This window comes from Rissa tridactyla, chromosome 4, assembly GCF_028500815.1.
Source record: "Rissa tridactyla isolate bRisTri1 chromosome 4, bRisTri1.patW.cur.20221130, whole genome shotgun sequence".
Lineage (NCBI taxonomy): Eukaryota > Metazoa > Chordata > Aves > Charadriiformes > Laridae > Rissa > Rissa tridactyla.
In genome coordinates this window covers 48079716-48105371 of record NC_071469.1, presented here as the reverse complement: position 1 = coordinate 48105371, position 25656 = coordinate 48079716, and the positions used below count along the sequence as shown (strand labels likewise).

The window sequence follows — 25656 nt, the reverse complement described above, 5'->3', positions numbered from 1 at the left end:
CAGACCTGCCCTGAAAGGGAAATTAATTTTTTATATCTCAAGACTGTTAACAGTTTTGTCAGCCGCATCCATAGTTCTGTGTTACGGGTATTTGTACCTAGGAAAATGCCTCTGTCAGTTCAGAGTAGCCTCCGCACAAATATCCAGGGCAGCAGCCTGTACTACTAGGAGAGCCAAGACTCATGTCATAGAGTTTCATGTCCTGACTTGAGTCTGGAACTGAAACAGTGATTTCTGAAGCAGGGGTCCTGTCTGGACCAGCTAGTTGACATGCTGCATCTGTTCTCTTGTTCTGCAGATCGTTGATAAGAACAACCGCTACAAATCCATCGATGGGACGGACGAAACCAAAGCAAACTGGATGAGGTGAGTCCAGTTCTCTTTTGCCTTCACTTTTGGGGCTCTGTATTCCAGAGAGAGGCCATCATACACTCCTCGTTGTTTTGTGTGACAGAAAAACAAACCAAAATGCCACAGTCCCTTCTGTAAGGGTGTGCTTGTGCTCTTCCAGTATTTACAGTAATGAGAATCTTTTGGAGTCAGATTCAGTGAAAGGGTGTGTGTATGGAGGATGGCTATTTTCTGAAACGAGGACAAATGATAAAGATGATCCTGTTTATCCAGTCTTACAAATGCTGACCAAGGTCTCACTCCATTATTTCTTTTTTTTATTTTTCTTTTTACTTTATGTTCAAATATGCAAAATGCTTTGCAACGTAACGTTTGATTCTGTTTGGGATTTTTTGTGCTTTCCCATTTGACAGACGTTGAAAGAGGTGCTTTTTTTTTTTCCTGGACATCACTTGAAACAATTGTCTGTGCTGGCTGTCACTGATAGTGTCAGCTTTACTGTGTTAGGAGAAACATGGAGTGAGTTGCTGCAGCTCTGAACGCAGAAATGATGCGTGCGCTTGCGCTCCCTCTGCCGGCCCCAGGACTCAATAAAGCAGAACCCAAATGCTAGTCGGTTTGTTAACTGCAGCAATAAGGGAACATTTTTAACCATGATGCAGTGCTTCAAGTATTGGCATGTATCTGCAAAATGTAGGTCACTCTTGCAGCCTCCTGAGGCGGAGGCAAAGCACTAGAGTGCCTCGTGCGTGTGGTGAGTCATCAGAATGGGACATCGCTGCATACTGTGGCCCATCTCACATTAGGACCAATCCTGCTTTCAGGGTTGAATTTTGTAAGCAGTTGTTGTCAAGAAGGCATTTCATACAAGAGTAAAGCAGTGTGGGAATTAACTGGTTTGTTGGCCTGGATGCCTAGGATTTTCACTTGTCACTCAATAAGGGAAGAGAGTGTGAAGTACAGGTAGATGCAAGACCGACCTATCTGGTCAAAGCTGGTTGCACCACTTTTGCTCCATTTGAGTCTTCACATGGATAGCAGCTGTTCTGACACTTACGCTCATAAAGTTCAGCGAAGGATCTAATTTTTTTCTTAGAATTATAGTCGTTACACTTGTTGACTACTGGATGAGAGAAAATGCTAGACCTGGGCTGAGGCTGGAGTTGTCACTCCAAAAAGAAGCAGTGGTACAGTGGACAGATAGGTAGGGGGACATATATCTTGAAGTAAAGAATGCAATGTTCAAAAATCAGAGTGAGATTTTTCTGCTTAGATCAGGATTTTTATGTGATCGGGATGACAGTGAAACTGGGGGAAAACAGAGTCTTGGAAAGCAAAAATCCTATGATGAACTCTTCATCCTAGTGCTATGAACATAAGCTTGCTGTCTGGCTTTAAATGGGCACTACTCATGGTCCCAGCACCAAAGAACAGGATGTTCTTGCCTAAACTTTTATTTGCCATGGTTAAGTCTCCAGATGAGTGTGGTCTGGGCCATTTTGTACAGCCTTGAAAGGCAAGGACATTACGGATTTGTGGAAAGGGGATGTTTGCAACTCTTCTGGGGAAGGGTGTGTGAAAGAACCTGTGCAGGCTATACCAGTCTTACTGATCTTTTTGTTTTGACTCTTGAAAATTGCTTCTAATAGCAGTATTATGTAGTCTGGCTGACAGTTCAAGAGGAGATAGTAGCCCTCAAAAAGCCTTGGTTTTGTTTCTTAGCAGCTCTCAAGCAGAGATGCACTTGGTATCCTGTGCTAGGACATTACCTGTCACGGAGATTACCCACAGAAACCGTACTTCCAGGAGGCTGTAGACAGCACTCTTTTTGTTTTTCAGATGGTGCTCTTTGCCATCACTTACAGATGGAGTGCTTTGCAAAGCAGATCTACTCACCCTCTGGGTAGGTGGGTATGGCATGGGGAGGGCAGCTTGGGCTGACTCCTCTCTCTTCTTGTAGATCTGGCTACTGTTTTTGTTGTTTCACTGCCACATCTGAGTCCATTTTCATGTTCCCAGTGAGGATAATGTGTACACTGCGGCACTTGCTGGTTTAATTTCAGGTAGCTGTTTGCCCATGGCAGCAGATGACAGGGAGGAAGGAGTACAAAGTGCAGCATATGGCATGGCAATAGTAACATTCCCTTGCCTTTTCCCTCTTCAGTCAGTCGAGACAAACTCCTGATGCTGGGAGTGTGTTCTCCTAAACTGGCCGTTGGCACAAGAATAGTGCACCCTTCATCTCTGTCCAGAGTAAAGTGCCGTTGTTTCCAATGCTTTATGAAACTCCATGGCTTTGATCTGCAGGGATGTGTGCAAATCTCTTCCTCTGTTTTTATTTTTCTGGGGGCTCAGGGTGACCGATTACCATGGATCGCGAAACCGATGCTATCTCGGATACAAACCATAAACTGCTGCTGATGGGAGTTCTTGGGGCTTCTGAAGGATTGCGCAGAACCAGCTGTTGTTCCTTGTTACTTCTGAGGAATTTCTGTTATTCAGTTGTTATTCAGTTGTTCCATTAGAAAAAATGGATCTGACCAAAGCATGAAAGTAATTCAGAAAGTCCAGGAAACATCCCTCTATGTGCGTATCACTTGGCCCAGGCTGAGATGCAGGGTAGGAAGTACCAGCAAACTGGTGGTGCCTAACCTATTGTTGAAGTGCCTCGTGTGTGGGGTTTCCAGGCTAGTTTTGGCATTTATAGTCTGTGTCCCTTCTTACATGTGAGTACCTGAGTTCTCAGGCTTTTGGCAGAGTTCAGATTCATCCTTTACCTGAGCCCACGTGAAAAGGCTGGTGCAAGACTTCCTCAATTCTTTCTCCTTTGCCTTCCTCTCTGCCGCCTTTCCCCTCCAAACATAGTAACAAAGAGTTCACTGGGAGCAAGACTGTTCTGTAAATCTTCCTGTATCTCCTTATAGCGGAGATGTCTGATTTGGTCTTCGTACAATAATAGAGCTTGGAAGGGTGCTCTGGTCAGGCGCTGCATCGGCCTGCTCAAAGCAGGACCAACTTAGTTAAGTACTAAGCTGCTGTTTTGACTTTACAGGACCTTTTAAAAATAAAAATTTTAAAAAGTCGGGGCTACTGTGTCTGCCCATAAGTTCAGGTGAAGTAAAAGCCACCAGCCTATGCACAAGTCATTTTGCTGAACATAATAAACTGGTCTCTGTTACCTTGCAGCAAGTGGAGCAAATGTTCTTATGCTTTACAGATTGAAATTTATGCAAAGCAAAGGGATCCTTTTAAAAAAATAAAATTTCCCCACGGCTCTGAAGTGGTTATATGCTTGCTTCTTAGGGGCCAAGAAAAGTGGAGTCAGTTGATACCTTTGTGAGGTGATCATTAAGTGCCCACTGTTCACATAGTTTACAATGTCACGTGTTTTTTAAAGAAACAGCTGTACGGTCTTGCACTTTCAGATTGACCTGGGCGGAGATGTGAATTTGCAGCGCCACAGCTGGGGCTCCTCTGGAGCATGCTAAAATCCACACAACCTCCCCAGAGAGGTACTTCCAAATACCAGTGACTGCTCTCCGGGCCATCCTGCACGCTAGAGGAAATGCATGAGGGGAAAAAGGTCTGAGAGTAATACTGTCTGCATTTTTATAAGGAGGAGGTTAATGTGCCTGCTGGGAACCTAACATTAATTGAATTCGTGATTAAAACTGGCCAGAACTCATTACTTTTTGCGTGGTGAGTTTGCTTTTGGAATACTTAAGTTATCTTAAATAGTTTTGACCCAAGTCATACCCGAGCAAATGAGGGGAAACCCTGAAATCTCAACATTTAGGTATACCGCAAGTTGTCCTAAATACACTTGATGGGATACCCTGTCTGGAAAGAGCAAAAAGGGGCTGTAGTTCCCCATCGGTGCAGCTTTGCTAGTTACAGCAGGGTAGAGGGGGCACAGGTTTCCTGACCCCACCAGCAGCCCCGAGCAGCTCCAGGGAGACTTCTGTTCTGCAAGCTTACCTCTACGCAGGGCATCCTGCAAAATACTGCTACTCCTTGTCACCAGAGCAGCTTGTCAGTGGAGGTTTCTTTTCACCACATGGAGGCACTGATGATACTTGCGCAGTCATGGGTACCTGCGGAGAATATACATGAAGCCCAGTTTTACTGAATGTGATAAAAACCGAGTTGTAAATGTTCCCTTCCTCACTGTTCCACATAGACTTTTCCCTCCTTCCAGCGTTTAGCTGGGAGAGCTCCTTTTTCTTTTTAAGTTTGGGCTTTTTGTTTCCCTTGAGGTCCGTGTAGCAAGTGCTTTGCTGGCTCTCCATGATTTCATTACCATCTTCCCTAAATGCTCCTTCTATCCCTCCATAAATGAAGCTCTACCAAAACAGTATCTCAAGGATGCATTTACGTTTGTCCCAGTGAAATGTACCTGTGCACTTAGCTCCCAACTCTCCCTGTATGTGGCCTGGGTTTGACCACCATTTCTTCCTGGTTTCCCAGCTTTAACCAAGGTTAGCAACTTCTCATACCGCGATGGAGGGCAGCAGTGTCAGTGAGATTCATTGAACAGCAGTGTAATAGCACTAAGGAGAAACTAGGATGACATTTGACAGGGGTAACTCTGCCCTTCCATAGATTTTTCTTAGTCTGCAGCCCACAAGCACCTTTTACATGAGTGCATCCCAGACCACCTCTCTTCTGCTGGGCCACAGCAGCGCTGAAAAAGGCACTTATCTCTGAGGAGGTATGAGCAGGGCCATCACAAATACGTGGGACAAGCGAGGAGCCTGCTGAGGCCTTTGCTTATACCAATTTTTCAGAAAGTATTTTGGGGTGGCTAAAGTGTAGCCTACAAGAAAGTAGGATTAAACGTAGTTTTTTGAAAGAGAAGGGTCTGAGCTATCCCAGGCAGAGTTTGTTCCCCTAACATTGCAAAGATGCTAACAACAGGTCCCAAATTAAATGAAACCAAAGATGCTATTGCTAGTAGGTAATACCTACTAGTAGATACCTAGATAAGCAGATAGAAAACTAACACATGGGGAAGCCCTCCCATGGTGTCACCTTAGAGTTACAGTTGTTAGGTGTCCTAACCATTAAGATGTCTTATCTCTTGTAGGTTACATCTTAATATCCTTTTTGAACATTAATTTTCTAGGTTTATAGTGACAGCTTTTTGGAGTGATTTATATTAACGTTGAAGTCTTTTACCTCAGATGAGCGTTGCGTTCTCCGCCATAACTCCATACCGATGTAGATTTCTATCCGAGAACTTCCTTTTAAAGTATTAAGAACTGTATGACATGAATATCGAAAAGGTTGACCTCTGTCAAAAAAGTCCCCAACATCCCTGCTTTTACTTGTATGAAGACATGTAAAAGATGTCTTTTCTAACATGTAGCACTAGAATAACCATTTTGGCATTTTACTTCGCCCTGCTATAATTCAAATCAAGGTGTACACTGAGTTTTCGCAACAGTTTGCTCCTCCGTGGCCTTCTGATCTCTTCAGTGCTGTTCTGCATGCTTGTACACAGGTGTCCACTGCCCAGGCTGTGGATTTTTCCTGTCCGCAATCCCACCTCATTTATGTGCAGAACTGCATGTTCACGCAGTCTGTTTTCTCCTTCCCTATCGAAGAGACGAGACTCCTTTTCCTCCCACCCCCCAGTAAAAACCCATATTTAGGACTAATGTTTTGTTTATTTTTAAAGTTTCCTTCGACTGTGGCTGGAAAAATTAACCCCCCACCCCCTTTGGACAAAACTACTTGTTGTCAGGGTGGCTGCCGCCTCTTCTCAGTGGGCTGAGGCTACGAGATGTTCGTTTGAAGCACCAGAAACTGGGTGCAGGCTCCTGTCAGCAGCAGTGACAGCACAGCCCAGCCAGGAAAAGCAAGTGGGTGGCCTCATTCCTTTTGAGAACAATAGGAAACGGCAACCATTTCTGGGTAAAACAAGAGCTTGTTGTGAAGCAAACGCTGGATGTGCAGTACCCCTGCTGCTGAAGAAAAGGCTTTTCCTTAGGAAGAGCAAGTTGCAGAAATTGCCTGTGAGTCTACTTGAAATTTCCCTTCCCTGAAAACAAATCCAGTTTGGTGTAGCCGCTGCATGACATCCTGCAAGTTTTAACAGAAAGGGTGGTGTAAAAGTTTCCGTTGCATGTTGTGCCAGGCAGGTTTCAGGCCTCTAAATTTCCTCAAGAACCCATTTTCGAGCAGTGTCATCTTAGAAGCTAATTCGTCAATTTGATTGTGAGTTCTCACACTTTTTTCTGTGCACAAACTGCGGCAAGTGATGTGAGGCTGTACTGAAATTCGCATGTGTAAGTCAGGGCATCAGACGAAGTGTAAATTTTCATTTTTTTCATTTTAACTGTAAAGCTGAGAAGGCTCCTTCACACTAGTGTCGCTTGGTGTTTTTTTTCTTAAGCTTGAAAATTGCCTCTTAAAAACAAAACGGCTGCCTTTTCCTGGTGCGATTGAGAAAAACCGAGAGGTTGTTGCGGGTGGGGGGAGCTGGATCCCACCGAACTCCTCTGCCACACTGGCCAAATGGTTGGATGCAGGGGGATGCTTTGCGCTGATTTCCTTTTACCCAATTGTGCTTTGTGGGATGTTCAACCCAAGGAACATGGCTGAACGAAAGAGGAAGCCCAAGTTTTCCAAGGAAGAACTGGACATTCTGGTCACTGAGGTGACCCGAAATGAAGCCATGCTGTTTGGGAGGGAGACAATGCGTCTATCCCATGCTGACAGGGACAAGATCTGGGAAGGCATAGCCAGGCAGATCACATCAGTCAGCCAGGTCCCCAGGTCTGTAAAAGACATTAAACACAGATGGGACGACATGAAGAGAAGGACCAAGGACAAACTGGCATTCATGCAGAGGTCCCTCTCCAGCCCCGGCAGCACGGGGCGGCCCTCGGCCATCGTCCTGACCGCCCACGAGAGAGCCATCGAGTCGACGCTGCATTCGTCACGCCAGATGCACGGCTTCCGGAGAGCGGATCTGGACGTGGTTGACAGCCCGTCAACAAGCTGTAAGTATCATTGCCTTAAAACCTCTTTGTCTTATGCTTGCATAAATCAGTTTGACACCAGAAGAGCGTTGTGTATTTTGTAAGATGCTGGGTTGCCCGTCAAACCAAATCCTACTGCCCTGTTCGGCTTCAAGACAGCCTGCTCTGGTGATCATGGGGTATTGAGCTGGATTGAGGGAAAACTGTTTGCAAGTTAAGATCATCTTCTTTATCTGTTTATCTAGGCCTTTTCCATACTGTCTTCTAAGGGCAGACATTGTTCAGATTCCACTTTCTTAATGGGTCATAAGTCTGAACTAATCGTACAAGCAAGGGAACATCTGTAGTTGAAGAACAACTACCTCCAGTCTGTGAAAAAGTGTTTGTAAAGGATTAGGAGTTCTTCATCTTACGTGCACCCCAATAAAACAGCAATGCTGTCCAGCTGAGAATCATGTGCCAGTCACTAATGGATCACTGCGTGGTAACCATCTTCCAAGATGGGCTACTGGGAGGGCTCAGTGATCACTGGTGTTTATGCTCTGAGGCTAGGCCACTAATGATTTCTAACTAGTGGTCTGAAGGCCCAGCACAAGTGCTGTGAAAAGGTAGATGATAATGACTCCCTTCATTGTTTTTTAAGAAACTACTGACCCTGCTTTCTAGGTTGATCTTCTTACACCGCAACTCTCAGACACCTTCCAGTGCTGAACCACAAGCCGCTTTTTGCAGTTTCTTTCCCCAGTTGTGTACATACGGTTTTCTTGTCTTGGTCTGTGAGTTTTTAGGGATAAAAAGGAGAGGAAAAGGGGATAACTTCTTGGAAAGTGAGCCAACTAACACTTCATGGGTGGCGTTGTCCTACTGCATTAGCTCTTACATCTGAAGTAATGTTAGTGGGAAAGCAAGGACAAAGATCTTCAAGAACTGACAAAGTGGGACTTGGTCATTCTTTGCATCTATCTTGGAAGCCAGTTGCACTGTTTCAGAGGTAAAATGAATACAGCTTCTGCAAGGACATAGTGGGCAGTTGCAACGAGTGAAGTATCGTCTTCTCTTACTCTTGATGTGCCATGAACTGGCACATCACTAGATATTTATCAGACTAATGAGAACTTTCCCATGGTGTTTTGCTTTGATTTTGGTTTTGCATCAAGTATACTTCCCGATTAATATAGGGTCCTGTTGCTGCTATGCCTAACTACCTGGTTATCTTAGTGACGCCAAGCCACATAGTGGCCTTGCAGTACAGACTTCGAGAGCAGCAAATACTCGACTATGCTTTTTCTCAGTGCAGAGTATGTAAGAAATTACATGGAAGCAGGGTTTTGGCATGAGGAACTGAATGTGTCAGGGTGTTCCGAGACTGGACCAAAGGCCAGGAGCCTTTGTCCCTCCAAAATGTTGGAGTATTCTAGCTACTTGTGGTTTTGGGGAAGGGGAGTCATTGCTACTGTCTGAAATGGATTTATATTCTACTAATGAACAATGCTGTGTACAGGATACCATGGCAGCTTGGATTCCTCCTCAGTTGGCTGGGTTTGCCTGCTCTGCAGGCCTCTTATGGCTAAGCTTCTCACCCAGATGCTAACGTTGCAGCACATGCATGTTGAGTTAAGCATCAGGAGCATCAGGCTTGTCCCAACTGGCAGACTTGGGGGGAGGGGAAAACCCTTTTTCCATGTGATACCATGAAACAGAAGTCAGAGTTGTGAGAGATTTCACATTAATAATTCATGCTTCCTCTTCTGTTTAAGCTGACGAAGACGAAGAGATGCCAGGCACTTCTCGGGAACACCGTTTCTCATCGCTACAGAGGGCCAGTGCAGGAGTCAACCAGCTTTCTGGGCCCTCCTTCCTCCGCACTTCTTCCTCATCAGAGCACTCAGAAGCTACCCGCCAAAGGCAGGAACTGCACTGTCCGTCCCCGCGCACCACCTCGTCCTGCAGACCCCCACACCCCCGCACAAGGAGCCCGCCCCTCTCCAGCTTTGATCGCCAGCTTCTCCATTCCCACACGCAGCAAACAGACCTGTTCAGGCAGTTCTGCCAGGAGCTGGTGGCTATTCACAGAGACATGGCAGACAGCATGCATGTCATCGGTCAGAGGATGGCTGACCTCACCAGCCAGCTTGGCCAGATGTGCCAGACCCTGTCGGAAATCCGTGATGGGGTCCAGGCTTTCCATAGGATACAGGATCCTAGTGTCATGCAGGGGTCTCTTCTGCAAGCAGCTTGCTCAAAACAGCCCCCTGAGCCCAGTGCAGAGTCTAACCAAAACCCCCCGAAACAGACTCCTCCTGCACGGACTACCAGGTCACGAAAGAGAAAACATCATTTTTAGTCTACTTTATGTAAAATAAAGAAGGGTGCCCCTTCCTGAGCTGACTCATGCTCACGTGGCCTCTCCATGTGTATCAATACTCCGTGGGGAAGGTTAACAGCTGCCCCAACCCGTCCGTCCCCCTGCTAGCTAACAGAGCAGTATGAATTATGGCAGCTGAATAGTAGGGCTGGCCCTCTGCAACGGCAAAGAAGAATCTCAAATCTTACAGAGCTTGGAGTGCAGGATATCTTTCTGTTGATAGAGATTAGGAGTTTTCACTGGCATCCCCATGCTTTGAATGCTCTATAAGCTAAGAGATGCAATAGGAATCATTATCTTGATCTCTTCTCGTGCCTGTGAAATGTTAATTACTGGGATAGTGTACTACAGAGCTCCCTTTGCAATCAACCCAGAAATTTACCCTACCTATTGCCTTCCCATCATCTTCCTGCAAATGAGTATATGCACTGTGCAGAGATACATCCTTACAGCTCTAAAGACTCTTATTGCTCATTATTTTTATATTGCATTCAGCAATAATGGGCAATCCAGGGCTTACTGTGACTTACGCGCAGGGTTTGGGGAGAGGGGTGTAAAAGCAGAGCTTGTGCAAGGAAGGGCAGAAGACACGATGTTGGGGACAGGAGGACAGGTCTGAGCACTGTGCGGTTTTGGACTGCTGAGAAGGGCTGCTATGGCACGTGCCTGGATCCTGCAGTACCGTATGCACTTAGATCAGAGAGTTTAATCTTTGTCTGCTCCAGTCTGAAAACCCTACCTACCCTTCACAATTGCAGTTAAAATACAATTATTTCATAATATGACAACGTTTAAACAGAATTGTATGGTATTATTTTCTTGCATGCTATAACCATTAGATTTGAACCACCTCACCCTCTTCAAAATGTGAGAGACTGCACAGAAACAAGGGAAGGTGTAGGGCCTGCTTCTGACCTCATGAACAGTTTGGTTTTGTATCACTGTAATTCTGTCAACTCCAGTACAGTTACTTTGCACGTACTCAGTGTTATTTAGGGTGGGATCTGTACTGTATTCTCCTATCATGAAGAGTTTACAATCTAAATTCATGGCTATATAGGTTAAAATTTTAGACATGCTGGTTTTGTACTGCTTTCTTTCCCCATACAGATGCAAGAAAGAACTGTGCTACAACATTTAAATTGCTTTAGTGCTGCATGACGTTCCCATGTACCACCCTGATTCTGAAACTAGGCTTTAATAATGTCACCTCAGGTGGTGAGAACATAATGTGGCAGCTTTTTTACAATGTGTCTTGTCTTCTCCTTGATTTGTACATCCACACTTACCATCCTGCCCCCATCTCTGGAAAAATCGGGACCATTATCATGTTACACTCCAGGAGGGAAAAGGGCCAAGGTGCTACCCGCGCACAGTTAGCCCGCTGCTGCTCCCTGGGCTGTCCTATTGTATCTGGAGGTGGGTTGCAGGAAACTATTCAAGTTAATATGAATGCACATCGTAATGCAATGTCTGGACTAAAGACTTGTCCAAAAAGTTGTATAAAGTTCAGTGGAAATTGAACATAGGCAGCTCAGTATAGCAGAAGGATTGCTCATTTTACGTGATCTTGAGGGATCTTCTTTAATTGTCTGGCCTGTCCTTTGAAAGTATAGTGCACTAGCTTCTCTTCTGGAAAGCTCACTGTAAGTCTGCTGTGTCAGGCATTCCTGACGTGCTTTTCCTTTCTTCTTTTAAATTGTTCTGTAATTCCAATTCAAGTAATTTATTTTTAGTGGTGCGGTAAAAGGCCCTTGCTCAAGGAAGTAGAGGTCTGGCAAGGAGAAAAACCTCCTTTCTTCTGAGGAATGACCCACGCTGGTTTCATGCAGAAGACATTCCTTGTATTGCTGTTGTCAGACCAGGGCAGTACTCGCTCACCTGCCTCTGAGGATGTCATTTTACTTCTGTTGTAACATTTGTATTCTGCAAAAGTCACAGTCTCTCTTCAGTTGAAGGGAAGATTGGGAAATCTGGTAGAAGTGGATCTAATTTATGAATCACAGAGAACTGAAAAAATGGTGATATGTCTTAAAAGGCTTTCTGAGTCAATACAGTGCTGCTGCTATATATTAGAAGTGGTATTTTATATTTTTATAATATTTGGTCCCTGCTGATATTCTCCCATGGATATACTGATAGGATTAACTCCTCTGATGTTGTCGGGGGGGATCCCTTCCAGGAACCCTCAGGTCTGCAGAGGAGGAGACTCCCGCAGGTGCTGGGCACTGGAGGGAGTTGGCACTGTTGCTGCCATCAGTTTGCCCACGCGGACGCGTTAACGAGAGAGTACCCCATTGTCCTGGTGCAGGATGCACAGCCTTCAATGCAAACCCCCAAAGCCTGGCCTCTGGTCAGGAGGAAGGACTTTGTACCATAAACTGCCTGATGTCTCCCCCAGTTTCCTCTGTGGACTATTACAGATTGGCCCAGATCTGGGGACATATCTCCTGCCCTGTGTGGACCCCTTGATGGAGTGGCTTTTCTGTACTGGCTCGCAAAGGATACTTCCTCCTGCACCCAACATGTTAACTGGCTGTTGAAGTAAGTGCCCGTGTCAAAGCAAACTGCTATGCTCTACCCCAATATCTCCATGTCTTGTACATGTTGAAAAAATTCTCTCTTTAAAAGTATTTTTGTTAAGAATGCAATAAATATATAACACTTTTAACACCGCTGCTGTTGAGTCATTTGTTTCTCTCATGCAATTTTTGCCTGAACTGGTTACAAGCCTCTCACGGATGCTGGGTCTCCTGGAGGGCACTCGGCATTAGAGAGCTGGCTGGGTATGGCACCCTGTAGCATCTCCCTGGGCTGGTGGCAGCTCTCATGCGTGGGACCTCCTGCCCTCGCTTTGCGCCTGACATTGATTTGGGAAAGGCCAGTGGCCTTTTCCCTGCAGTGCTCTGCCCTGGCAGGGTGTCAGCGGAGCACCCCTGGGACCAGACAGAGGGTGAGCAGCAAAGGGGCCAGCGGGCAGGGGAGGCACGGGGCAAATTCTGGGGAAGGGCGGCGGAAGCCTGAGCCTTCCTCCAGCTGCAGGGCTCTCCTTCCTCCTCGCTGTCTCTCCCAGCTGCTCCATTCCCTTCCTGGGAAGGAATGGTTCCAGCTGCCAAAAACTACCTTGATGTTTTTCTGGGCATGCTCACTGGGCCATCCCAAAACTTGGCAATTTGGTGTCCTGAGTGGGCTGTGGCTTAGAAAAAAGGGAGATAAGGATGATTTTTGGGAAAGGTGCCCCTGGGGAGCAAGGAGCTGTGCCTCCCGCACCCCTGGAGTTGATCCAAGCCCCAGTAGCTGCAAATGGGTCATGAATGGTCTCCATTGGTGCAATGGCTGGTCCTGAGTAGCCTGGGCAGAGTCTGTGGTGTCCTTGAGCCTGGCTCATCCCAGGAACTAAGCAGGACGTGAAATGACCTATTTGCAGCTGGTGGCAATGCCTGTCTGCAGGACCGAGAGCAGCTCTGGGTGACCAGTTCTGCCCCAGCGGTGGTCCCAACCCTGCTCTTCCTCTGGGGATCATGGTCCCTCGGGAAACCTGCTGTTCAAGCAGGGCCATGCCCATCTGTGGGCAGTACTTGTGTCAGCCTAGCTGTGCCTGTCCTGGGCATCTGCACCGAGGTAGCCGCCTTGCCTCCATTCAGCTTGAGCGTTTGGCATCAGGAGGGGGACTGGCTGCGTTCCAGCCTTCACAGGAAGGGTTGCTCAGGACAAGAGTGCTTCATCCTCGGGAAGATATGTCAGTAAAGGCGGACTGGTACAGTCTGTCTTCTCCTCAGCAGGCAGTTCGTGCCCCTGCCTGCCATTGTGTGGAGGGACTTCTTCCGTCCTCGGGAAAGCGCCTGGTTCTAACCTGTGGTGTGCAGGGGCACGAGGTGTCTCAGACCGACGGCTGGAATTTGGGTTGTACGCAATCCTTCATAACCTGTGTCATTTGTGCCCCCGGGGTTGCTGGAGCTGGGGCTGGGCAGCACTAGTTCGAAAGCGGTTCATGTATGTGGATGATCTCATCCTCATTTACGTTACCTCAGGGAAGTATCCCAGATGTAAAGCTTCCTCTCTGGGAGCGTAAACCAGTTACTAGCTGCCAGCCGCTGTGAAGAAACACGTTTGCGACTGGCTTATTCCACAACTCTCTGCTAAGGGCTTTCTTCATACCTCTGGGTGTAATGGGCAGCGCCGGTGGCTGCAGGAGGCTGGGCAGGAGCGGGCGCTGGGTGCCGGGCTGCAGGGTTGCGGCAGTCACAGCTCACGCCATCCAGCCCACGCCATCCATCCTGCGCTCGCCTCCCAGCTCCCCACCGCCCCGGGAGCAGCTGGAGCCGCAGAGCTGAAGGACGCTCTCAGGCAGACACTCGGAGGGCTTTAGAGGCAGGAGGCGAGCAGCGAACAGGAGAAGCGTGCTCATGCTTGATACAATCCTTCATACTAAAAGTGGGCCCTGTTAGGAACACTTAACCAGGCTCTCCCCTTCCCACGCAAAATTGTGTTTTAGAGAATTTTCTAAATCTCACTGTCAAATGCAGTTTGCTGGGAACAAAACAGACCGTCTTGCTGCTGCCCCGTGAATTCCTCAGTGTCTCTGGCTGCGGGGATGTGGGTCCTCTATGTTGTACTAAGGAGCTGTGAGCGACTTCAGGGTCATAAATCTTTGCAGGTAACAAGCCTCCTTTGCAGGGGCAGCCTGATCTTGCCATTGCTCCTGCTCGTGTTTGGGCAGCGGGATGCAGAGCTGCCGCAGGGCCTTTCCTTAACTGGTTCTAGGAAGCATCCTGGCATTTTGCTTGGCCTGGGGAGAGCATCTTCTAGCGTCTCCTGTGCTTCAGGGCATCAGACTGACCACAGCACATTGCTGTATCTCAAGGATTGTGTCTCTCATGACTGTCTGAATACCTGATACGCCTTTTGTGGCGTGATCCAGTAACACCCAGAAGTGACAGCCTGGCAGGGCTATCCGTGTGCTGTTGCAGGACCTCCTTCCCACCACCCTGGTCCAGGCCTCTGTTCCTTCTCAAATACAAAAACTGGTGGTTTAAAAGTTTCTTTGTTTTGTGATCAACAGTAAAATAAGGGTTAATAAAAGGCAATGTTCAGCTAATTTTGGCAGTGCCAGAGCCTGCTGTTTAAATAATTACTGAAGATTGCGGAGAATCCTGGGTAGCACACATTAGGAAAAATACAGCTGATTGCAGGCACATGCACAGTTGCTTAACATTAAAACCAGAATTGCTGGAGCCTCAGTCTGAGGCACTCTGAGACACTGCAGACTCGTTTTCTGTGTTTTGTGGGAATTTTCACCAAGTTTGTGACCTTATGTGTGGGGGTTGGTGTGATTACACACAGGTGGGCTTGTATCTTTATCTGTGCGTGCACATGGCTGGAGAAGGGGTGAGCATTCAAGGAAAAACTGACTGATTTCTTAAGCCAAAGAATTACCTGTGAGATATAAGGGAGCATTTGGACAAGGACTAGTAGCAGGAGATGTCAGAGAAGCCATGTGCCGCTCACCTTCATTGATGTTACTATGGCGGGGAGTGCTGAATAATGGCAAATGGCATAAGAGAAGAAAAAGCTTTTAGCTCCGAACTGTTCAGGTCTGCTCTTGCGTCTGGGTGCACCATGACAGGGCCTCCTCCTGGTAATGGGTGGGCGTTATGAGCTCGTGTTGGTGGCAGCTGGAACCAGTATTACCGAGCCTTTTCCATCTCCTCTAGCAAGAGCATGGGGAGCGTGAGAGCGAATACTATGATCCTAGCTATAGCTCTGTCTTACCAAGTTGCACAGAGGGCCACTTGTTTGGAGTGTGAAATAATACATTTCTGTTGAAGTGAAATTTAGCTGTTTTAAATCAGGAAAACAAACCCCGTGCCCAGGAAGTGGTCTTTCTGTCAGCACTGCCAGGAGATCCCCAAAATGTGGTGCTGGGCTTTCCTGAGGCTTGTAGGGCTGTTAGTATTTTTATGTCACACCCTGCTGAACGCTCAAGTGCAAAACCTTCCAGTACTGGCATGTCCTTGGTTTTCTTTTGGACAACCAGCAAATACTCCCATGTACATTAGGTGTCCCTGTTTCTGCCCTGAGTATCTTAATTCTGCTTGTCTAAGAGGAGAGAAGCAAGGAAATCTGTTTTCTGCTAAAAAGGAAGATGGTGGTTTTGGGAAAGAGACAGGCAGAGGTACCCTGCCATATTCTGGATGCTCCTGAGAACAAAGGAGAAAGCCCTGGGATGTGAAGTGATGGGGGGGAATCCAGAAGTCCTTGTTTCCATCACTAGGCAAAGATATTTCTGCCCATGAGAGTCTGTGTCAGCATTACCGGCAGAGATATTCCTTCATACTGGATGTACATTGCCGTCATCCCTGCCACAGCAGAAATGGACCCACTGGCTTAGTGTTCCCTGGGTGTCTGTGCTCGTTGTCCTGCATCTCTGGCAATTTGCACACCATTACTTATAACTCCATGCTTTCCAGTCTGGCAGTGTTTATGGCTCTCTCTGAAGGTCATTCTGGCTTCATCGTGGTTGTCATTCTGGTGCAAAGGGGGACACAGGAGAAAAGTTTGTGCTTCACGCCTGCCTTGTCACCTCGCCCTCAGGTACGTGATCATCTCCCGGGAGGAGAGGGAGCAGAACCTGATGGCCTTCCAGCACAGCGAGAGGATTTACTTCCGTGCCTGCCGTGACATCCTCCCTGGGGAGAAGCTGCGGGTTTGGTACAGTGAGGATTACATGAAGCGGTTGCACAGTATGTCCCAGGAGACCATCAACAGAAATCTCACAAGCGGTGAGTCCCCTCCGTTTCCAGCCTCCCCCCTGATCCCCTTGGGCTGCCACACTTGTTGGACCGAGTGCGGTGGGTGAAGTAGGTGATGCACAGGGTGTACCAAGACAGCTGCATTTCTAGAAGCAGAGCACCTCTGGGTGAGAGCTCTGCGCGGCATGGATGGATGGGTGTACAAGAAGAATAATATAACCACTGTCATGGAGATCATGCAAGATAGATTTGTGCTGTGTCCTGTCGTGTCATGTGCCGTGTTGTATCATGTGGTGTGTGTGCTGCAAGGGCCTGATGCAAAGCCCGGGGATCACAGAGCTCCTCTGTCCACAAGACTTTCTGGCGTGAAGGTTGCCAAGCTGGTGGTCCCACAGACAGGCATTAGGTTTTTCTTCTGAACAAGCTGCTTTCTCTGGCTCCTGTGAGCAGCTTGTTTGAGGGAGCTCCAGCTGGTTTGGTATACATATGAAAGAGAGATTTCTTTGGTGTGTTTGTATGTCCATTTTCCTCGCTTAATTTATCTCCTCTTTCTTCAGAAAGATAATTTGGGACCAGCGCGACATCAGCTAGAGACTCCTTAGTCTCACAACCTTAGAGTGCGTGTACAACGTACAGGAGGCTTTGTACTTTTCAGATTGACTCGTCCCTGGATAAAAATTGTTATCTTATCTTAAGAGTAGCCATGCTGGAACAAACCCAGCGGTCCTTTAGGTCAGTGTACTGTCAGCAATATGGGAAGCTTTAGAGGAAGGCAAAAATTCTTAATGCATCTGTTCATCTATACAATGCCGAGACCTGAAGTTAATTAAGGGCGTTTCTTTCCAGGCCTAGCCACAGAATGACAGGGCCTCATAGGGGCAGCCACACTAAGTACAACTTTCTAATTAAGGTTCCCATGTATATTATTACACAGCTGCTGTTGCTGCCTTGACTTGGTAAAAGGTGTCTCCTCTTTAATCATGGGGTGGATCAGATGTCCTGAAAAAGCTGGTTATCCTCCATCACCTTGGAGTTATTATGCACTTGCAGTGTTACGTCTTGATGGCTGTACTTGGGCAATTCCCACTTCTGAATTAACATCGGTGTGAATGTGCTTTTTTATGTTAATAAACATCACTGAGTGATTAGGTACAGGCTGCAGTGATTTTGCCGCATCACATGCACATGTTAGTTGTCCAGATGGCGTAGTACTTTCTGAAAGCACAGCAAGAGAAAGACTGTGCCCTTGGAGAAGCTGCTCTGGAGGGCCACCAAGGCTACAAATGATTGCCCTGCCATACAGATATGCCTTTAGTCATGGTATGTCATGGTGTCATGGTTTATGTGAGCTGAAATGGTTACTCACAGCCTGCTCTGTGTTACGAGCGTGGTGAAGATCTGCCTCTGGGCTCCTCAGGACCTGCCATAGGCTACCACATGCTCAGGTAGAAACCCATGCGGCTGCAGAGACCATCATAGAAACCCCCTGACATCTCGGTGAGCTCATCCTGCAGCAAGTTGGGCTCAGCACAAAACTCTGGGCTCCTTCACAAAAGGAGCGCAGAGACATTGCTAAAATGGAGCATCATGGGCCATTGCTAGACTTGTGAGGCATCCAGCCTCAGCTGGGAGGGGACTGGGAGGTGGTCAGGGAGCAGCACCAAAATCTGTTGAGTCACTTTCTATTTAAAAAGTTTCAAATCCCCTGCAGATGAGCCTGCCGAGTGAAGTGGCATGCTTTATTAACTGACAGAAAAATGTCACAGCTCCTGGGTTTTGTTTCCGTTGGTAATTTCTGACCCGCCTCATCAATAGAGTTGAGACCAATAATATGAGGGATCGTCTTGTGATTTCTAGCTTTTCCATAGGGCTGAACCACTCAGTTGGTTGGGGGAAAAAATCACTGAAAAAGAAGAATCCATTCTCTAAATCCCTACCTCTGCCAGTAGTCATTATAGTTGGTAACGGGAAATACTAAGACAGAGACTCAGAGCTTTGCCCATAGAAACTCTCATCACTGTGCTGAAAATGAGATCTGTTGTTATGGATTCGCTCAAGAAGTGGCTGGGTTTGCCAACCAGCATCAAAACCCAGTGCAAAATCCCTGCCATTCGGGCCAGCCCTTTTTACGGTGCCTTACTCTAACTGTTTCGAGTCTTGCATCTTTTCTGCATTCTTAGCATTGCTCTCCTTAGAGAGGGAATGGTAGCTTTTGCTCCGTAACTCTTATGAAAGCATGAATACACTTTAAAAGCAAACAAAACCAAAAATCAGCATAACGCAGCGTCTTGTTTGGGAAGCCATCAATGCTTGAAGTTATTTACAAGATAGAAGAATGATGGAAATTGAGCCAAACCTATCGTCTTTTGAATTTCCAGGTAAGGAAATCTGGCTATTCCCTTTATTTTAAACAATTAATAATTTGTATGAGGTTGCTTTTATTATTTCTTTTTTTTTAATCACTGAATGGCCACACTGTTAGAATCCACCGGGACAAGCTAGATGTCCCATCCTTGGAGGGCATTCACCGCTGTAGCTCAGTTGACAATGAGTACCTTGGGGTTTAAGAGTGCAAGTTATTTTTACTTGGAGCAGCCTCCAAACTGAACGAGAGTAACGGGGCTTGCAAACTTTGTGCCGTGTTGTGCGCAGATGCTGGGGTTGTCATGAAATGGTCCAAATCTCTCGCCGCACTGCTGTACGCTTGATACCTTTTACCAAGTCAAAATAGGCACAGGTCTTCCAGCCAGCCGAAATGGCTCTTGGGCTCTAGGTGTTAGATTCCTCCGCGATCAGTCATTCACCTTGTAGTCCTCTTCCAGCGCGGGTTGGTTATACCTTCAGGTTAAACAAGCTGCCTGTAGTTTCTCTTCTCTTTAAAGTGTGTGGGTCCTACTCTGCTGGGGCTACCCAGGACTGTCTCTGTTTTTGCAGACGTGCCCATTAGCAGGGCTCCTCCTCTCACGAGCCTTGGTTTCCACTGAGTTGTGTCAGTTCCCTGGTTTGTAATACAACATGCAGACCTGCAGGGATTCCGCCTGCCTTTTTGCTCTTTTTTCATTTGATTTTTAGATTGAGGGATGTTGCTCGGTTCCTGGTGATAATCCCCACCCCTCATTTTTCTTTCCAGGAGACAAAAAGTTGCAGAGGGAAAAGTCAGAAAAGAATGTGGAAACTCAAGAGGACTTGAGAGGGCCTCTCCAACTCGCCACCTTTAAGCAAGGAAAGAGCCCCTACAAGCGCAGCTGTGACGAGGGGGAATCCCACCCCCAAACAAAGAAAAAAAAGATTGACCTCATCTTCAAAGATGTCCTGGAGGCTTCCTTGGAGTCTGCCAAATTTGAAGAGAACCAGTTAGCAACAAGTACGCCGCTTTCCATCAGAAAAGCATCTAAATACCAGGCTGAAGACATATTTGAGAGGTGTGGCAGTGCCATGCAGCACGGCTCCCTGAACCTCAGCAGAAACCGGAGTGAGGGGGAGTGGAAGGTCCCCCACGGTTCCTCTTTCAGCTCAGCCAAAGAGGTGGGCATCCTTGAAGACGAGGAAGAAGAGCCTCTGTCACTCAAAGCGGACAGCCCAACTGAGCTGTCACTGGCCTCTGCACAAGGCAATTCCCATGAAATCCCCACCACCTCCTTTTGCCCCAACTGCATCCGTCTGAAGAAGAAGATCCGGGAGCTGCAGGCCGAGTTAGACATGCTGAGATCTGGGAAGTTACCTGAGCCACCCGTGCTACAGCCCCAGGTACCTGAGCTCCAAGAGTTCTCGGACCCCACAGGTAAGGCTTGCCGAGTAACAGCATTCTCCAAACCCTGCCTAAGGAGAGTAGTGAGATGCCTGTGTGCTGTGTACCCATCTAAAGCATTTTGCTCTGAGTATTCAGGTGAACACGTGGTTCCATGGAAGATTCGTTGTCAGGTTTTGTGACTGGGTGGGCCAGGAGCTGACACAGCTCTGTGCACAGTGGAAAACACTGGCTGGGAAAGACTCTGTATGACAACTTGCTCTATTTGTTGCCGTTGTAATCGATAATGCATTGCCAATAAAAAAGACATTCCATTGCAGACAGTTTGTTTGCTGTATTTTTGATGCATTCTCTTACAGCGGAATTCCCTCCGCAGTGCCTCACATGCTACCAAGAAAGTCTGATTGACTCCGTGGTAACACTGGAATGTGCGCTCTTTGTGTATGAAATGATGTCCCACCGTGTCCCTTTTTGGAAAACTCTCTCTGTTTCCTCCACTGCCTTACCACAAACATGTGTCCCTTTCTGAAGATACATTCCATTTCCTCCAGGAACATGCTGTCAAGCAGCCAGGAGCCTTCACTAAAGGGAATATTTGGGTCACACCATGTATTGTGCAAGTGGCCAGGATGTAGTGTCATTTCTTGCTATCCATTGTGGCACGTTGGAGACAAAGTTCACATGCAGAAACATTGATTTATTTTCCCTTCAAAGCCATGATTCTAATTCTACCTGTAGTGCATTGTAGGCAGGAGAGGGCAGGTTGTGGCCAGCTCATCAGGCAGTGCTCTGCTGTCACCAGTAGGATGTTTCTCTAGCTCAGCAACTTTGTAAATGCCATATTTTTTTCCTTTTTTTTTTCTTACAGCTTCAGAAAGCATCATCTCTGTTCCCACCATCATGGAGGACGACGACCAAGAGGTGGATTCTGCTGATGAGTCAGTTTCCAATGACATGATTGCTGCTACAGACGAGCCTTCCAAAATGTCTTCCGCGACGGGCCGGAGGATACGACGGTTCAAGCAAGAGTGGCTTAAAAAGTTTTGGTTTCTGCGGTACTCCCCGACATTGAATGAAATGTGGTGCCATGTCTGTAGGCAGTACACAGTGCAATCCTCGCGGACTTCAGCCTTCATCATTGGCTCAAAGCAGTTCAAGATACACACGATAAAGCTTCACAGCCAGAGCAACCTCCACAAGAAGTGCCTGCAGCTTTACAAGCTCAGGATGCACCCAGAGAAGACAGAAGAGATGTGCCGAAATATGACCCTGCTCTTCAACACAGCCTACCACTTGGCCCTGGAGGGCAGGCCCTACTACGACTTTCGGCCTCTGGCAGAACTACTGAGAAAATGCGAACTCAAGGTGGTGGATCAATACATGAATGAGGGAGACTGCCAAATCTTAATCCACCATATCGCCCGGGCTCTTCGAGAGGACCTGGTTGAACGCATCCGACAGTCTCCCTTCCTCAGCATCATTCTGGACGGGCAGAGCGATGACTTACTTGCAGACACGGTTGCAGTTTATGTACAGTACACAAGCAGTGATGGGCCTCCAGCAACTGAATTCCTGTCTCTTCAGGAACTGGGCTTTTCTACAACAGACAGTTACCTCCAAGCGTTAGACAGGGCTTTTTCCAGCCTGGGAATACGACTGCAGGACGAGAAGCCGACTATTGGCTTGGGAGTTGATGGTGCTAACATTACAGCCAGCCTGAGAGCCAACTTGTACATGACAATCAGAAAGACCTTGCCTTGGCTTCTCTGCCTGCCCTTTATGGTACACAGGCCCCACTTGGAAATCTTGGATGCAATCAGCGGGAAGGAACTGCCATGCCTGGAGGAGCTAGAAAACAATTTGAAGCAACTGCTCAGTTTCTATCGTTACTCTCCCCGACTCATGTGCGAGTTGAGGGTTACTGCTGCCACTCTGTGCGAGGAGACTGAGTTCTTGGGGGACATTCGAGCAGTGAAGTGGATCATTGGGGAGCAGAATGTGCTCAATGCTCTAATCAAGGACTACCTTGAGGTTGTGGCCCATCTCAAAGACGTCAGTGGCCAGACCCAAAGGGCAGACGCTTCTGCCATTGCATTGGCCCTCCTGCAGTTCCTGATGGACTACCAGTCGATTAAACTCATCTACTTCCTCCTGGATGTGATTGCTGTGCTTTCACGCCTTGCCTATGTCTTCCAAGGGGAGTACCTTCTTGTGTCACAGGTGGACGATAAAATAGAGGAGGCCATCCAGGAGATCAGCCGGTTAGCAGACTCGCCTGGGGAGTACTTGCAGGAATTTGAGGAAAACTTCCGCGAAAGCTTTAATGGCATTGCTGTGAAAAACCTACGGGTGGCTGAAGCCAAATTCCAGTCAATCAGAGAAAAGATCTGCCAGAAGACCCAGGTGATCCTAGCCCAAAGGTTTGATTCCCGTAGCCGGACATTTGTGAAGGCCTGTCAGGTATTTGACCTTGCAGCTTGGCCCAGAAGCACTGATGAGCTCATGAGCTATGGGAAGGAGGATATGGTACAAATATTTGAACACCTGGAGATGGTCCCATCATTTTCCAGAGAGGTTTGCAGAGAGGGGATGGACACCCGAGGGAGTCTGCTGATGGAGTGGCGAGAACTCAAGGTGGATTATTATACCAAAAATGGTTTTAAAGACTTGCTCAGTCACATTTGTAAATACAAACAGAGATTCCCCCTCCTAAATAAAATAGTTCAGATCCTCAAAGTCCTTCCCACCTCATCGGCCTGCTGTGAGAAGGGGCGCACGGCCCTGCAGAGAGTGCGCAAAAACAACCGCTCTCGGCTCACGCTGGAGCAGCTCAGTGATCTGTTGACGATTGCTGTTAACGGGCCGCCCATTGCCAACTTCGATTGCAAAAGGGCGCTAGATAGTTGGTTCGAGGAGAAGTCGGGCAATAGTTACGCGCTGTCAGCCGAAATGCTGAGCAGGATGTCGTCTCTTGATCAGAAGCCGATGTTGCAGAGCATGGACCATGGCTCTGAGTTTTACCCTGATATTTAGGAAGGAATGCCTCAGATCAGAAAGCTGTTGAATAATTTTTTTAATCTATACTCTAAACTTTGATATATTATATAAAATATATATATATATTATATATATTAAGGAAAAACCCACACTGAAAATTTAAAAGTTAAGACGATGTGCGTCTGATAGAAGCTAAGCAGAATTTTAAAGATTGAGACAATGTTTAGACATTTACTGGTGTCTCCAACCATGGCAGCTGCAGTGTAGGTGGCAACATTTCATTCTTCAGAAGCATGTGCTGGGGCCATACTCTACATGTTCAAACCTAATGATCTATAAGCTAGACGACGGGTCTTTGTCAGCCTCATCCTCCCGGCGGTTTCCTTTGTATGTGTGTTGTTGGTTTGTTGGCTTGTTTTTTGTGTTGTTTTGTTTCGGGGTTGGTTGGTTGGTTCTTTTCCCCTCAGTTTTAATCTCTGCCTCTCTTTCCGTTGTTCAGTCCAGTTATTGAGCCATTTGAGCCTTTTGTTGACGACCGTCAGATTTCTGATTTCCGACAGAGCATCCCGTGCGTTTATGTTGCCCCCGTCTCTCCATCTCCACCCAGTTCTCTTCGCTCGAGTGGGAGCTTTCTTCACTCAGCGATTGCTGGCAGGAGAGCAAGGCTGGGGGCCTGATTTGGGGTTTTTCTTCTGATTGAGAAACAAATGCCTCCACTAAACTGTGATGCCCCTTTCTCAGTTCTCCCTACTTTTGGGCTGTAGAGTAATACTTGGCTTTCAGCTCCTTTTATGATAACCGTAGTACCAGTCTATCATACATATATTATAACATGATGTCATGTGCAGACTATAAAATAGCAAAATAGAGAAGGCAGGGGGAAATTTTTGCATTTATATTTTTATATTGTAGGAGATAAAAATATATATATATACAACTATTCATTCAAAACCAGGGCTGCTGTGGAAGCTAGACAGCCAATGAGTCAAGAGCCATCTCTGGGCGGAGATTCAAAGGCTTAAAAAATTATATTCTAATTTACATTATTTATACTATGTCTTTATAATCCTAGATTGTTGTGGGTTTTTTGTTTTGTTGTGTTTTGTTTTGTTTGGAATGACTGAAAGAAAAACCTGCTGCGGTTTGGTGGCAGGAGCTATCAATGCAAGTTTATCTTGGATTATATTCATGTGATGATGTCCTACAAAGGTTCACGTATTCTCTTGTGACCAAGGTAACATGTTCCACAGCACAGCAGACTGATGACAGCAGGAAGAAGGGATGTTCTGCTTCTTTCTGCGAAATATTTCTTCCTTTCTTGAAGGGATGCGGAGTCCAGCTGAAATGTGAATGGGGGACTTGCACCTTCCATCACAAAGAGATTGTTCTGTGGGCTTGGGGTTCTTTGTTTTATTCTTAAATGAGCTCCAAGCGTTCACACAATATCACTTCAGGTTAGAAAAGCAAAAAAAAAAAAAAAAAAAAGCAAAAAAAAGAAAAAAAAAACAAACAAAAAAAACCCACAAAGGTGCAAAAACTCCACAGATGCTAGTGCCTTGCCCCGCTGATGCGGCATGGACAGCACCAACCTGACCAGACCATCGTGGGAGTGAGAACCTGTTGTCCAGAAAGTGTCCGAGCCGACATGTTCTCACTTCCCAGAGGGACGAGCTTTGTGCCAAGCTGTGTTGTTTGGAAACATGATGGTGGTATCAGCAACACTGAACCTTTCCTTTCTCCTGTTACACCCCTGCCCTTGGTCTTGGTGCTAAGATATCTCTAGAACCATTGCTGCTAGTTGATAGCTTTTCATTTATATAAATATATATAATTATATAATATTATTTTATTTTTTAAACTTTTTTGTTTGTTTTCAATGGAGATGTAGCATGTTTGGAACCGATCTCTCTCGGAGTCACTTTCACTGCCAGGGTTCACGCACTGTCTTCCCCTGGAAAACACGCACTTCTACCTAGGTCTCGCTCACCTCCCGCGAGCTGACCCCTTTGCCCTCAGCAGAACTACGCGGCCGGCGCTGGGCAGAGGCCTGCAGCCAAGCCTCTACGTACTGGCTCAGCTTTCAGACCCCACAGGAACAGCTAGACTGGTGCTGGGCAGGGTTTTGGCAGTGCTTCCCCTCTGTCCCTATGGGACTGAGGAGGGACTGAGCCCGCCCGAAGCACTAGGGGTGGCCAGTCCTTGCCTCCTGACTCTTCCCCCTTTGCTGTAAAATGGGGCTCAAGGGTCCGAGGGGAGCAGAGCGGACCCCGCAAATGTAGCGGCGAGGGCTGGGCAGGCGGCATACCCTCCATAGCACTTACTCCCTGACCCCTCTGCCTTACCTCAGATGGCGTGTGCAGCCCGTGGGCTGGCTCGGGCAGGATGGGGCCACCTGCGCCAGGGCCACCCATCACACCGCCGGTGGGGCCGCAGGTGCCGGGCGCTTCTCCCTGCCGT

At 47.2% G+C, this 25656-nt stretch overlaps 1 protein-coding gene across 6 annotated transcripts in view; it reads left to right on the top strand.

Annotated features, from left to right (window-relative positions):
- The window catches only part of PRDM11 (PR/SET domain 11), a 44525-nt gene extending 20723 nt beyond the window's left edge, over positions 1-23802 (top strand). For 3 of the 6 annotated variants that reach the window (XM_054199869.1, XM_054199868.1, XM_054199867.1), the window contains exons 5-8: positions 299-366; positions 16297-16484; positions 19585-20235; positions 21071-23802. In XM_054199869.1, the coding sequence (XP_054055844.1) occupies positions 299-366; positions 16297-16484; positions 19585-20235; positions 21071-23235 (3072 nt within the window). In that variant the 3' untranslated portion in view covers positions 23236-23802. Of the gene's footprint in view, positions 1-298; positions 367-6945; positions 7359-9094; positions 12623-16296; positions 16485-17416; positions 18833-19584; positions 20236-21070 lie in introns of those variants that run through there. The other 3 variants (XM_054199870.1, XM_054199872.1, XM_054199871.1) reach the window with 3 other exon arrangements.
- Positions 23803-25656: the final 1854 nt, after the last annotated feature.